Genomic DNA, 15645 nt, shown 5'->3' with positions numbered 1-15645 from the left:
GTAAAAACCAAAGAGATTAATATCGGTGATAAGAACTTGGTTTGGGTACATTGCATAATTTCCAAAAAGATAGCAAAGCCAGAGTTTGCATCTTTGTTATAAATTGTTTACAAAGTTTGCATCTTTACATTTGCACTGAGTTTCAGATTAAAGTGTTTTCTTCTTGGTTCTGACACTGAGTTTTGTTTACTATTCACTTACAAAGTTTGCATCTTTACATTTGTTAAAAATTGCTAATATGTGATCAGATGCACATTATGCCTAAAATTCACTATCCTTATATTTGGCTTTTTGTTCAGGTTTGGCACCTATAACAATGAAGAAAACACTGCTGTGGACCGATGGATGATACTTTTTGCAGGCTGCAAAGGAACTTAGTGATCAATGGAATCTCACGCAAATTGGAGAGGACCCGGCTGTAGATGTCTGGATGGCAGATGTGAGTCACTATATTTTTAAAATGTTCAGTGAAGATAAAGGTTATGAACAATGTAAATTTTCCGGAGAGAGATTTATTATTCTATATTGACGCAAGTTTGGTCGCCTTCTTGGAGTGGATCACTCCACTCTGTCTTTCTACTAGAATTTTTTATTCAGATTGTTACAATTTAATTCGAAATTTTATTTGAATTTTCCTATTGTTGTTACTATCATATATTATCATTCCAATTGTTCAATTAGAATCTGAAATTGGAGTCCAATTTTACTATACACGTGTACAATCTAATTATTTTTAATTTTGCTGTCATGTGTAGAAGCTAATGAGATGAAATTAATAACACATTAAACACTTATGCTTTGGGAATCGGTAATACCAATCTAAATCCATTGGACCTGCTTCGTGATAATACAACTATGAAGGATGTATAAAAACACGCACAAACCCCTCTCTCTATAAAAAGAGATTGGAGATAATTTCTTTTATCAGCCATAGAATTTTAGAGGTTTTTTCTTCACACAAATACCCATCATGTTACAAAATAACCCATTGTAAAACTACAAAATGAGTACAACTCTGAAGGTTTTTTTTTTTTTTTTTTAATTTAAAATTTTTTAAGCTGCGAAAATTTCAATCACCAATAGAGATTGAAGATTCAAAAGCGTGAATGGATTTTTTAGATAAACATTGTCACCAAGGTTCATCTTTCTATGTAAAATATATATACTGCTAAGTTTTGTTAATGAAATTTTCTGGTTAATAATATGAATTTAGACTTAACTGAGTTTTTTAAACATGAATAAACTCATGATTAATAATATATCCATTCCCGTGCAGTAGTACGGGACTACATACTAGTTATGTATAGAATATAGATGCCACAAATGGGTGATATATAAATACATACATACATACATACATACATATATATATATATATATATATATATATTATATGCCTTCTCTTACATGTTCTCTCCTTCAAATAATACTTTAAATCACATAAAATATATTATTTGGCCCTAAATCTTGGCTTACAGCTAATTGGCCTGTACATGACAACTCATTTGCACTTTTTAAAGAAAGCGAAGTATGTTTTTAAATAGAGTAGAAACTAGAAAGACCTATACTATGCCAATATAATAGCACTATTGTTATCAAAAAATATATATATAACAGTACTACTTTTTTTTTTTTTTTTGCTGAATAAATATTTTATTGCTCATAAAATTCAACCCGAAATAGGGGAGAAACAAAAAATTCGGGCCTAGATCCATCTCTAACAAAGGCTTGAAATACATGAGAAGACAGATTGGAGATGGGAACTGGCTTAGACCAGTTTATAACAGTACTATTTAGGTTTAAAAATAAATAAAAGAAAATAGTCAAAAATACACCCAACCCTAGTAATACTAGAGCATGTGGGCTGTTCTTACAGAAGGACGAAACATAAAATCAAATTTGGATTCTATTAAAATTTAAAATTTACTCAAACTCGACTATCATAAAAAATCTAAGTGAAAATTTGATAACATATAGAAAGATCGTCAAATGTATATATATAGCAGTATAGTACTATTTTATTTTATTGATACTAAAATCTGCTTGCGCTTTATATATATATATATATATATATATATATTGCGTCCAGGTTCAATGTATCTGTGGTACCCAACCCCCCTCTTTTTTTTTAGAAGATACCCAACCCAAAAAAAAAAAGGGTTGTACCACAGATACATTGAACCTAGACGCAATATATAAATAAAAAAACCGCTAGCAGATTTTAGTATCAATAAAATAAAATAGAACTATACTGCTATATTTATATACATTTGATGATCTTTCTATATGTTATCAAATTTTCACTTCAATTTTTTATGATAGTCAAGTTTAAATAAACTTTAAATTAGTACAAGATTTTGGCAAATGATTTTTTTTTTTTTTTTTGATAAGTATATCGTAACTTTATTAAGAAAAAGATAAAAGCATTACATCAATGAGAAAACTTTGTACTCCAACGACAACCTTCCACATGACTTTAATTAACCCCCTCCTCTGCTAGATGTGTGCACTATACTTAAGGCTGTCTAGACCCGACTAAAGCCTGAAAACCTGGCCAAACTACCCAACGTCAACCCGATTTCGGCTCGAACCGAAGGTCTAGTCGGTTGGCGACGAGTCTCCGTTTTCAAGAACCAACACTGGCAAGTCGAGTGGTGGGTTTCCTTCTCCAAACCCGAGCCATCCAAACCCGACAAAGTTATATACAAAATCCAGCCAAATCCGACAAGATCAAGCCAAATTTGGCGAGATCTCAACCAAATCCGACGAGATCTCGACTAGATCTGGTGGGATTTAGCCAAATTTAGCCAAATCACAACAAATTTCAGTGAAAATTTGCAGATTCTGATGAAGTTTTGGAAATTTCAGTGACAATTTACAGATTTCGACGACAATTTGCAATTTTCGACGAACTTTAGCACTGATCAAACTAACCCGAGCTCAAAACCGACTCGACCGATAGATGTCAACAGTCAGTTTCAGGTCCCTCCACCCAACACCGACGAGTTAGGTTTGGGCTAGGTCCAAAACTGACCTGGCTCGACTCATGGACAAGCCTGACTACACTTTTTGTTTTTGTTTTTGTTTTTTTTTTTAGGAAGACACTTTTAGTATGTTCGATAGTCTTTATATACCCTAATGGATATGTGAGTTCATATGAATTTTACTTTAGCCAACGATTTGGTAAAACCACCATTTCAATATATTTCATGCTACTTATAGGGAAAGAGAAGATATTATTTCCCTGCTATGACCCTCCACATACCTTTTGTTGGCTCCTTCCTCAATTGGATATGTCCACTTCACTTTCAAGTACATTAAAAAAAATTTCTACATAATATCTATTGATTCATAATATAATTTTAATTTAATTAATGATTTGACAAAGTCATTTTCTCAAGACAATTCATGTTACTTACAGGTAATGAGAAGACTTTATTCCTAGATTATGACCTTCCACATACCTTTAGTTATCCTCCTCGTCCACTTCACTTTCAAGTATGTTATATAATATTTTCTATATAATATCCATTTTCTAAATAAATTGTTGTGAATAATTGAATTGAAATAAATTTTAATTTAGTTAACAATTTGGCGAAGGAAATTTCCACAATGTCTCATGTTACCGACAGATAATGAGAAGACTTTATTCCCCGACTATGACTCTTCACATACCTTTCATTGGTCCTCTCCTCCTCCTCCTCCTTTGGATGTGTCCACTTCACTTTCATGTATTTTTTATTATCTTTCTATATAATATACGCTTCCTACATAATTGTTGAAAATAGCTTAAAATTAAAATTTAATTTTGTTAACTATATGGCAAAACAATTTCTCAAGACATATTAACACACTTTTCAAATATTTCAATTTTGTTCCCCCTACCCTCTCCACATGAAACATTTTGATTTGATAAGAAGATTATTTATTTAATAATCTTGGATGTTTTCTTTTCTTCTAATAATATCTTGGACGATTTTAACTTTATATATACTTTGTCTTTACACATTCATCTACTTTAATTCAGAAAGAAGTCTCTCCATACTTTTCTTTTTCTTCATTACTCTTACTTCAATTCATTGCATCTCCCTCTCTGTCCATTTTAGTTTACTATGGTTCATTTCAGTTTACTTCTATCCATTTAGTCTACTTTGGTCTATTCACCCCATATTGGTCACTTTAGTCCGTTCAATCCAATTTGATTACTTCGTTCCATTTCGTTCAATTAGGTCCATTTTGGTGTACTTACTTAAGAATGGAAAAAAAAGACATGTTTGGGTTGAAACTTGAGAGTGCCTATTCTAAGTCTAAAATTATAAAAAAAATATAGATGAAAAAAAATAATATTATTATTTTTAATTGTTTAATTTAATGATTTGTGGTATTATTTTTTATTTTTATTTTTTTTCCTTTAGCTGATATTAGTATTTTAGTTTTTGAGTAAATTACACAATTTTAGTGTTTTGATATGATATAATTTGAATTTGAAGACTAATTGAGGATTTAAAGAGATAACAAATTTGAAGATTTATGATATTAAGTTTAATATCAATTATTTGATGAGTTGGATACTAATATGAAGTTACGCCAAAGGCAACCTTTTAGTTGTCGAAAATCCTTGTTCAATGAAAAGGTAATATCCAAGACTACAGATATGGAAAGCATAATATCCAAGTGTATTAAGCAATTTTTGGACCTATTGGACCAAATTTAGATGTAGATATAAAAAAATTGTTGAAATATCTAATGAGTTTGCAATACAAATGATGAACTGGAAAAAAAATTGTTGTTTAATTTTTAGTATTTTTTATTTATTTAAATTATTAGTAGATATTTGTAACTCCATATTGGAGTTGCATTATGCAGTTTTATTTTAAGTTTTGAAACCTCTCTTTGAAATATTTTGTGTTATGCTCTTTTAATTATGCCGTGTAAATGTTGTTCATATATAAATGGCATGGATGAAGGGAGTAGCATCCATGGATCAGCACATTCTCAATGTCAGAATCAAACACACTGTCTTAAGAATTTCAATTTGTAAAAGTTTTTCCGCTTATATTATAGATATTAAAATTATGAGTGTCTTGTTGTGGTTCTGATTAAGGCTTCCATGCACAGATATTTTATGGGCTTTTTATGTTGAAATTAAAAGATTTATTAGTATCATGGAAAAATCTAGTTGATTTCCCTTTCAAAGGTGTGAGCCCTCAATTTATGAATCAAGTTAAGTGTTGTTGGGGTCTCAATACACTTCCACAAAGTACAACCTATCTTGGTGTTCCTCTCTTTTTGTCAATGAGCAAAATTCAAGATTTCTAATTTGTTAAAGAAAGATTGGACAGAAAACTTAGTGGGTGGAAAAGTAAAAATTTGTCTTAGTCTGGTAGAGAAACTTTGATAAGAGCGGTGGCCCATGCCATTTCAGCTTATTCTATGTTGGTTATACAATTCCCTAAAGGTCAATGCGATCAATTAGATGCTTTAGTTAGCAGATTTTGGTGGAGCCCCAAGGTTCATATTGGATTCCGATGTCTTGGTCTTCACTTTGTTGGCCACAAAAGGAGGGTGGCTTGGGTTTCAGGAAATTCTAGGATTTTAACCAAGCTCTCCTCTCCAAACTTGATTGGTGGATTCTATTCAGAAATGATTGTCTTTGTATTAAGGTTTAAGGGTGAAATACAAGATTTGGGACAACTGGCTATCTCACCCTTCTCCTAGCAATGCATCCCCTCTTTGGAAAAGTATGATGGACATAAAACACCTCATTGCAAAGGCAGCTTGCCTTTTGATAGGCAATGGGGACTCCATCAAATCATGGTTAGACCTGTGGATCCCTAATCTCCCAGGCTTCACCCCTACCCCTAAAGTTTATGCTAATCTGGACAATACTTTAGTGGTTTCTCAGCTTCTTTCTCCAGACCAAAGCAACTAGGATATTTCAAAGTTGAGATTGTTGTTTGAGAAGCATGTGATTGATCTAATCCAGAAAATTCTCATTCCTAATTACCCTATGGAAGATAGTTGGTCTTGGACTCCAACAAACTTTAGAATTTTTTTTGTTAAGTCAGCTTATTAGCTTTCTAGGGAAGGCTCTCCTTCCTCGAATCTTGACACCATTAGGGGTCAAATATGGAAAACCAAAATTCATGAGTGCCTCAAGATGCATATATGGAGAATTGCTATCAATGTTTTGCCTACTAAAGAGGTAATCAGTATGTTCAATGAGAATGTATATAAGAGTTGTCCTTTGTGTAATTCGACATTGGAAACATCTCTTCATCTCTTTACTGTCTACCCTATTGCTAAATCCTTAAGGTTCCAAAGTCAATGGGGGTGTGAGAGTAGATTCTTTTGCATTTAGGTCCACATCAGATTTTGCCAACTTCCTCTTATCTCCTCCTTTTATGGATAATCGGTATTTGGGTCAGAAAGAAGACTTCCTGTTGTAAGGAGCCATCCTTTATGACACGATTTGGAAGCAGAGAAATCAATCCCTCTTTGGAGACAACACTCTAAATATTGATGGGGTCTCTACCAAAATTTCCAATCTCTTCTCTGAGCACAAAATCTCCAGAGCTACTACCCCAAGACAGCAGGTTCCTTCCTCTACTCAGACTTGGATCCCTCCCCCAGGTTTGTCATTTAAAATTAATGTTGGTGTTGTCGTGGTGGTAAGAGATTGGAGAAGGGAGTTGGTATTTGCCAATTTTATGAAAGTGAACACTACCCTCCCTTTCTAGGCCGAAGCAGGGGCCATTAAATGAGCCCTCTCCTTAGCTCCTACCATGGGTAATGAGTTCATCATAGTGGAGTCAGACTCCCAATCTTGCTTACAGCTTCTCAATGATTTGGTTGAGCCACCCCCCCCCCCCTCTCCCTCTCTATTAGAGGATCAGGTCCTTGTGCTCTAATTTAAGGAATCTTTTGACTGTTTCTAATAAGTTTTTTGTGAATTTGGCGCCTAGGATTTGTAATATAGTAGCCCACTCTTTAGCAAAATGGTCTCTAGCCTGTAATTTTTTTAGCCTTTTTGATCTTGGTAATAGCCTTGCTTGTTTCTCTTCCATTATTTTTTAGGAGTCTAGCAAGGCCTTGTAGTTGTCTTTTCTCTCAATAAAGTTGTGTTCATCCAAAAAAAAAAAAAAAGTGTTGTACAACTATCTCAACCTTTTCAACTTGTGGCTATCAATTTTTTTACATTTCAAGTATATGAGTTATAATAATAATGATAATACCTATAGCTATGGGATATATAACCTTGTTGTGAGTGAATGTTATAATTTAAGGGAAAAGTTAACGGATATTCTAAAAGTATTGGTTTATAAGATATTTTTAGAATGTTTTTAATGTGAAAAGAAAAAAGTAACTAATTTTTTTGATAGTTTTTTTATATTTTCCTAAAAAGTTGTATCAAAACCTACCTTAAATAGTCGATTAATAAATGCCCTAAGAGTGCCCGTTAATTAAACCCATAATTTATTGCTATAAATAGTGTTATTAACTATACCTTTGATATATTTATACTTGATTTTAAGATGAAGATAACGAATTGCTTAATTGTTTGGTTTTACCCCACTTTTGTAAATAATAGTTTATACTTTTTTTTTTGAAGAAAGCTGTAAACTTCATTAAAAAACATAAGCCAAATAGGCTTGAAATATAGACAATTTTTATTTCATTAACTATATAATGAGATTATAAAATCTAACATTCAAGTTTCAAAATATGAATAATTTATGACGGTAACAATATTCAATTAATAAATATTTTAAGAGAAAAAATGTTAATTATTTGAGAGTTACTGCCTAATCGTCTGTCCCTAATACTAAAACAGTAAAACTTTTAATTCTAAACCGTCTAGAAAATTTCAAAAATGTTAATCTAAAAAATTTGGTACAGCTTAGAATATAATCCCGGATTGCAACGACCAATATGGGAATATCCCATTAATCAATGTGACGAAACCTGTTTAGCATTTTTCAAAGCTGTCAAAACTCATATCAAAACTGAAAAAGATGCAAAATAAATATCAACCTGCCAAATTTAAGTTGTTTCAGTTTACTTAAATTACCAATGTAGTCCATTAAAACTCACATACATTACTCATCAAATTACCCAAAAAAACAAAAATCACATACAAAATTCATGCTCAAGGTCCTACAACTTGTCTTGCAATTGCCATAAATGTTCGACGAGGTCTAATTGAAGTTGAGAATGAACTTCTTGGTCTCCAATGCTTTGATGCACTTGAATGAACTCCATAAATTCATTTGTTTGCTCACGTGACACTTGTGTATGAAGATTTTCATCAATTTGTTCATAATCAAAGTCTACCATCTCATTTTCATCTCGCTCATCCTCAATAATCATGTTATGCAAAATTATGCATGCTTTCATAATGTCTTGGAGCATTTCAAGATGAAAAAAACGTGTAGGTCCACGTACAATTGCAAATCGTGCTTGAAGCACTTCAAATGCACGTTCTACATTCTTTCTATGTGTCTCCTGAGCTTCTACAAATAATTTTTCCTTTTGTCCTAATGAAGCTGGGATTGTTTTCACAAATGTAGACCACTTTGGATATATATCATTAACAAGGTAATATCCTATTGTATAATCATTACCATTGATTGAGTAATTAACTGCAGGAGCACGTCCTTGTGCGAGCTTGGAAAATATATGAGACCGCTCTATCTCGTTAATGTTATTATTTGAACTAGGCAATCCAAAAAATGCATGCCATATCCAAAGATCATATGATACCATTGCTTCAAAAGTAATAGTTGGTTCACGAACATGATCACAATACATACCTTTCCATGCAGCTGGACAATTTTTCCATTTCCAATGCATACAATCAATGCTTCCCAACATTCCTGGAAATCCACAGCTTTGGCCATGGGCTAACAATCTAGCAATATCTTTGTTGTTTGGCGACCTCAAGTATTCCTCTGAAAAGATATCAAGTATTGCTGCAACAAACTTTTTCAAACACTGTATTGCAGTGCTTTCTCCAATCCTCACATATTCATCCATAAAATCAGTTGTTACTCCATAAACAAGCATCTTAAGTGCAGCAGTCATCTTTTGAAGAGAAGATAAACCAAGCCTTTTGGCATTATCTCTTTTTTGGATAAAATAAGGTTCATGAGCTTCTACCTTAGATAAAATATAGAGAAAAAGAGAACAACTCATTCGGAATCTCCTTCGAAATAAATTGGGAGGATATACTGGTGATTCGGCAAAATAGTCAAGATAAAGCTTTTCATTACTTGCCAAATGATTACGTCTAATAAACCGACGACGCTTACGTTGTGATGTTGAACCCATAAAAACTCGTTTAATTATTTCATCCTCGTCTGAGTCATCAATAAGTAACTTGCGAAAAAGAGAGCGACCCATGGAGACAACCTTCAAGAAGACAACATTGGAAAGTAATTATCATTATAAATGCAATAAACATAAGCAACACAGATACAGTTTTTGTTAAGGGGGTAAAGAAACTAGTTAGCGTATGAAATATAATATAATCTATATGCTCATGTTTCTACAAGTCTTATAAAATAGGAGGACAAAAAGGTATGTATTCTTAGGAAGACAAAAACAACTCAAAAGCAAATATGTTTCTTACAACAAATGAAATGTTCCTTATGTGGAAGACATAAGCAAACACAGATTCTATAGTAATATGACATCAAATATAAAAAAATACATAACATTTTATTAAGCTAAGATGTTATGATTACATAAATAGCATGATAGAAAATACAAATAAATCACATAAGAGTCAAGACCTTTTACTAAAATCACAAAATACAAATTAAGGCCTAAAATAAGGTCACAAAATACAAATCAATGCCTAAAATAAGCTTGGTTGGAACAAGACATCGTCTACATCATCTCAACCCAACTATTTACTCAAAGTTCGTCTTGCAAGGATTTCCTTTTGGAGTTCATGATAAAAAAGTTTTTGTGGTTCCGACATGCCACTTGTATCCACCATCATAATTCTTTCATCCTCTTTAATTTTTTCAATACGCAGCCTTTCCTTTTCAATATTAATTCTTTCATTCTCCCTCAACTCTTCCAAGCGAACATTTTCCGCTTTGATACGAAGAATCTCTTTTTCTTGTGCGCATGATTCTTCAAGAAATTTCATTTTCTTTTCAAAATATTCTGCAACAACTTTCTCACTACCTTTTCTCTTTCGATTGGCCTTTTCATATTTCCTACCTATCGGTCTCTCAAAATCCATAGTGTCATCAAGCAAGACATCCTTCCCCCTGGCTTGATCTATTGAATCTGAAGTTTGAGTTAATTCTTTTCTCGAATTTTCCTTAGGCTTATTAAGTGCCCACTTTGGTAAATTCTTCAACAAGAGCCAACAATGTTCGAATTGAAAATTGTACTTGTATGTTTCTTTAAACAAGTTCTTTGCATCAATCTAAAACAAATTAAAGAAATAGAACATAATTAGTATCTTCAAAATATTAGCGAATGGATATTTTGACACCATTGCAATATAATTTATACCTTCATTTGCTCAATTGTACTCGTACCACTTTGATTCTTTGCTTCAACTTTAGCAAAGACCTCACAAAATTTATATGTCTCCCTATTAATCACTCCCCAGCGACTTTTTAGGGAGACAACAGTACGTGTTGAATCACTCTTGTGGTCCCCGAAGTATTTCGCGATTTTTGTATAAAATGTTCCTTTGTTTTGCTCATTACCATGCTCTACATCCACGCTAATATTAAGCCATGCTGATACAAGTAGCTTATCTTCCTCTATACTAAAGTTGCCACCCCGACCCCATTTTGTTGTCTTAGGAGTAACAATTTCAGCTTCAGATGGAGAATCTTGGACAGACATGATAATTGCGCTATAATCTGGAAAATATCTATAAAAAATATAATCTTTTTTTTTTTTTTTTTCCTGAATCTAAAAAAATATATATTTAAAAAAACCCAGCAAGCAACCATATACACATAACAGTATCAATCAAAAAAAATTCAGCAGCTTTTTTTTTTTTTTTTTTTTTGTTCTTTCTTTAAACAAGAAAATCTTAAAAATAAAATAGAAAAGAAAAGAATATAAATTGGGGAATTTGGAATTCTAGTTATTCTTCACAATGTTCAACTGAAACGAAAAAAGGACATAGATAACTTACCGGAATAGGCTAGAAACCTTCGAATCTGTAGCAACTAGCAAATCGATGGAAGCAGAGATGACCCTTAAAGGTTGAATCAGCTAAACCCTAACCCCAAAGCAAGAAACCCGCGAAAAGCTTCGGTTCTCAGATGAGAACAGAGATGAGAGAGATAAAAAGAGGAGAGAGAGTGTTTTTTTTAGAATGTTTTAAATTTTAATACGGAGTAAAAGAATGGAGAGAACATTGCATTAGGATTTAATTAAATCTTAGCCGTATAATTTATTGTTTCAATCCTGACCGTTTATTTTTAAGTTAAGTGGTAAACCTAATACAGGCAGAATGGGGAGTAAAAAAAATGAATGAGTAAAATATTGGTACCTAAATTTTAACAAAAAGTTTGTTTTTTGTCTCTAAATTTTAATAAGTTCTTTTTTTTTTTTTAACTTTATAAATTTTTTTTAATAGTTTAGAGACAAAAATAGAGATTAAAAAAAAAAAAATTTCAATAGTTTAGAGATGAAAATTTTTTTTTTATTAATTTAAATTTTTTTTTTTTTAAGGTTAGATCTGATATAGGTATTTTAGAATTGAGAAGCTAGGTTTTGTGTAAGAATTGGGGTTTTTTATTTTTATTTTTTTTCCCTATTTTGGGTTAATTTGTATGGGTATTTCAGCTTAATTTGGTTTGGGTATTTTGGGTTATATGTTTGCTAGTTTCCTATGATGATTTGGGGACAAAAAGTCCAAGGACTGAAATTATATTAGGCATACAGAAATATTGACCATTTGAAACTTTTTTTTTTTCATGCATGATTAATCATTTTGTAATGTCATATTTCCCCTAGGGTGATAGTTATGCATAGGAGGGTTGAGTTTGCCTACTCTAGCTGGTGTGTTTGCACTGTTATTGTGGTATGTAGTGCAAAGTCTTTGGGGCTCCCGTTGTATACCTATTTTATTTTGAATAAAATTCTTGCATTATAAAAAATAAAATAAAAAATTTATTGACTTGTGAGCTAGTATCAGTTATCTTTGTGATTAATAGAGAGATGATGAACTCCACTAGGTTTTTTTTAGTAAGCATTAGTTGGTGTAGCATTGCAGTACCATTTTTTTAAAACAAATATAGCATATATGGATGGAATTTGAATATGGATTTTAAAAGTTATCTAAAGGTGTTTGAAACAAATACATTAAACAAATATAATCGTGTGGAGTGGCAGTTTCTTAAGGGGATTATGGAAAAGATGGGTTTCCCAGCATTGTGGATAGAAAGGGTGATGAGTTGTGTCACTACTCCAACTTTCTCTATTCTGGTGAATGGTAAACCTTGTGGTATGATACATCCATCAAGAGGAATACGACAAGGTGATTCATTATCACCATATCTATTTCTCTTGTGTGTAGAAGGCTTTACGGCTTTGTTGGCAAAAGCAGAAATTGAAGGGAGGATTAAAGGGGTTTTCATATGTAGAGGGGCACCCAGAATTACCAACTTACTATTTGCTGATGAGTCTCTGATGTTTTGTCAAGCTATACAGAATGAAGGGCAAGTTGTAATGGAAATTCTTCAAACATATGCACAGGCTTTAGGACAATGTGTGAATTTGGAGAAATCTTCAGTTTATTTCAGCAATAATACCATAGGCAATCAAAGGCAATTGATGCTACAGATTCTAGGGGTGAAGGAGGTGGAGAGATTTGAATCTTATCTAGGGCTGCCAACATTGATTGGAAGAGCTAAGTATCATACTTTTTCTTATTTAAAAGACCGAATCTGGAAGAAGCTGCAAGGTTGGAAAGGTATGTTGTTATCAAGAGCCGGAAAGGAAATGTTGATAAAGGCGGTGGCCCAATCTATCCCCACTTACACAATGAGTGTGTTCCAACTTCCTATGAAACTATGTGATGAACTGAGTAGCATGTGTGCTAGATTCTGGTGGGGTCAAGTAGTTGATGAAAGGAAAATCCATTGGAAGAGGTGGGATAAGCTGTCAATTTCAAAGAAGGAAGGTGGTATGGGTTTACAGGATTTGAGAGATTTTAATTTAGCCATGTTGGCTAAACAAGGTTGGCGATTGATCCAAGGGAATGACTCTTTGCTATACAGGTGTTTCAAAGCAAGATATTTCCCTCGGTCTTCTTTTCTAGAGGCCAAAGAATTGCTTGGTTGTTCCTATGTGTGGAGAAGTATATTGACTACCTTGCTTATTCTTAGATTGGTTCTTGTTGGAGGGTTGGTAATGGGTCTTCCATAAGTGTTGTAGGGGATAGGTGGCTTCCTAACCATCCCACAAATAACATTATGTACCTAAGACATGAGCTGGTTGAAGATTTGGCAGTATCAGATTTGATTGATTTGGAGTAACATATATGGAGAAGAGACATGATTATGGGAATGTTTCACAGAGGAGATGCCAAAGCTATTTGTAGAATCCCCCTTAGTCGAAGATTTGTTCCAAATTCAATTTTTTGGCTGCACAACAGGAGCGGTAAATTTTCTGTTAAGTCCGTGTATAAGCTTGCTAGACAGATTCAATTTCATGGAGATAGGGCCGAGACTTCAAGTGGCTGTGCTGGGAAAATAATTTGGCCGGTCTTGTGGAAGCTTAAAATTCCAAATAAAGTCAACAACTCACGCATTGTGGGAATGTGCTGCGGTGCAAGACGTATGGGCTGGTAGCATTGTAAAATTGCAAAAAGGACCCTCTGTTTTTCGTGATACACTTCAACTAATGGAGTTTCTAGTGGACAAGTTAACAGTTGAAGAGCTAGAGCTGTTCTGGGTGCAGGCGTGGATTATTTGGAACCAGTGAAACTATGTTGTGCATGGAGGTCAATTAAAGGATCCTAAATGCCTTAACAAGCGAGCAGAGGACTTTGTTCTGGAATTTCAGCAAGCCCAGGTGTAGTTGACAGTGGTTCGGACTGAGAAAATTAATTCTGACCAATGGCAACCTCCACCACCGGATGTATACAAGCTAAACTTTGATGCTGCTGTGTTTTCGAGGCTAAACAGAACAGGTATAGGTACTGTTATTCAAAATGATAAGGGGGAGGTTATGGCTGCGATGTTTGCTGTCGGACCAAGTGTAGAAAACAGTGAAGAAGCCGAGTTGATGGCCTGCAGAAGATCCTTGGAGTTTGCCGTGGATGCTGGGTTTTCAAGTTTGATAATTAAGGGTGATAATGCTAATGTCATTCAAGCCATTTCTTCATCTTTGCCTAATAATTCCTTGGGGGAATGTGCAGAATAGCTGTGTAAAGGGGTTGTATATAGTTAGTTAGACAACGTTTGAAATAATAAAGGAAAGTAGCATCTTGAGTTTTAGAAACTCGAGATCCATATTAAAACTCGAGTCCCAAAGACTCGCTTTGCAAGTGTTTGGGGACTGAAAATGCCACATAGATCTCGAGTCTTTAAGACTCGAGTTCCATGCAAAAAAAAATTTCCCCTGTAGTGGCATTTTTAAGCCTTACAGTGACGTTTTAAAGCCCTATAACAGCGTTTCCTTGCAAAAAATTTTTTATAAGTGATACCAAGTTGGGGAGCCCTACAGTGGCATTTTTAAGCCCTATAGTGACGTTTTAAAGCCCTATAGCGGCGTTTCTGCAATTTTGGAACTCGAGTCTTTAAAACTTGATTTCCATGTGGATTTTTTTCCACATCAGACCCATCCACTTACAAATCGAGTCTTAAAAACTCGAGTTTTATCTTGAAACTCGAGTTTTAGACACTCGAGATGCTAGTTTTCAGCATTGTTTTGAAACGTGACAACTAACTAAATTTTTTTTATATTTATTGATATTTGGAAAGGGTGTTCATAATTCCTTTCTTGGCTGTGTGGTCGATGATATTCGTCATTTGATACATGGGTTATATTGGGTTAGGACTAATCAAATTAGGAAGGGAGGGAATACAATGGCACATGTTCTTGCCCAATTTGCTAGAAATTTAGATGAGGATTTAGTTTGGATTGAGGATTCTCCTCCACCTGCCTTGGTGGCCTTGTTACATGATGCTTCATTATTATAATTGAATAAAAGTTTCCTATTCAAAAAAGTTCAAACTTCAAAGAATGGGAATAGAGAAGTTTTAGTAAAGATTTTATTTTATCTTTGGATAGTTTCCATCCCTTTATATTGCTGAAAAACTTGTTCTCTCTCTTATTTGGTTTGCAGGTTGTAATGCTAAACTTCTCTCATTGTACATGTCAATGAGAATCCCTATCTGTGATCTTGACATTGGAACTTTCCATTTGAATTTGTTGTAAGTACTCTATTCTATTCTTGATTTTTTTTTTTAAAAAAATTTTGTTTTGTTCTAGAAAATTTTATTTGTTAATAAGTTTAGGTGATATATTTGATTGATTTTTTTTTTAAAGGTTTCTGTTAATTAAATGTGTAGTTGATGTACATATTGTGTTAATTGTGGTTGATAAACGAGGATTGAGAATATACGGCAAGAAGAATTTGTATTTCCGTTGCCA

General features: G+C 33.4%; 2 protein-coding genes across 4 annotated transcripts; one reads left to right on the top strand and one right to left on the bottom strand.

Annotated features, from left to right (window-relative positions):
- Positions 1-8016: 8016 nt before the first annotated feature.
- Positions 8017-11357, bottom strand: LOC115984026 (glutathione S-transferase T3-like). 3 transcript variants are annotated; one of them, XM_031106916.1, is made up of 3 exons: positions 11174-11357; positions 10534-10903; positions 9702-10444 (listed from the first exon to the last, which is right to left on the bottom strand). In XM_031106916.1, the coding sequence occupies exons 2-3, from the start codon at positions 10873-10875 to the stop codon at positions 9911-9913; spliced, it is 876 nt and encodes a 291-aa protein (XP_030962776.1). In that variant the 5' UTR covers positions 10876-10903; positions 11174-11357; the 3' UTR covers positions 9702-9910. The 3 variants fall into 3 exon arrangements, with proteins under 3 accessions (XP_030962763.1, XP_030962776.1, XP_030962770.1); XM_031106910.1 differs by having other exon boundaries at positions 10534-10892; XM_031106903.1 differs by lacking the exons at positions 9702-10444; positions 10534-10903 and adding an exon at positions 8017-9411.
- Positions 11358-12306: 949 nt separating this feature from the next.
- LOC115951174 lies at positions 12307-13413 on the top strand. The gene has a single exon (XM_031068360.1). The coding sequence runs from the start codon at positions 12307-12309 to the stop codon at positions 13411-13413; it is 1107 nt and encodes a 368-aa protein (XP_030924220.1).
- Positions 13414-15645: the final 2232 nt, after the last annotated feature.

This window comes from Quercus lobata, chromosome 1, assembly GCF_001633185.2.
Source record: "Quercus lobata isolate SW786 chromosome 1, ValleyOak3.0 Primary Assembly, whole genome shotgun sequence".
Classification (NCBI taxonomy): domain Eukaryota; kingdom Viridiplantae; phylum Streptophyta; class Magnoliopsida; order Fagales; family Fagaceae; genus Quercus; species Quercus lobata.
Note: the sequence above shows the minus strand (reverse complement) of the source record. Positions and strands in the feature narration are given on the sequence as shown.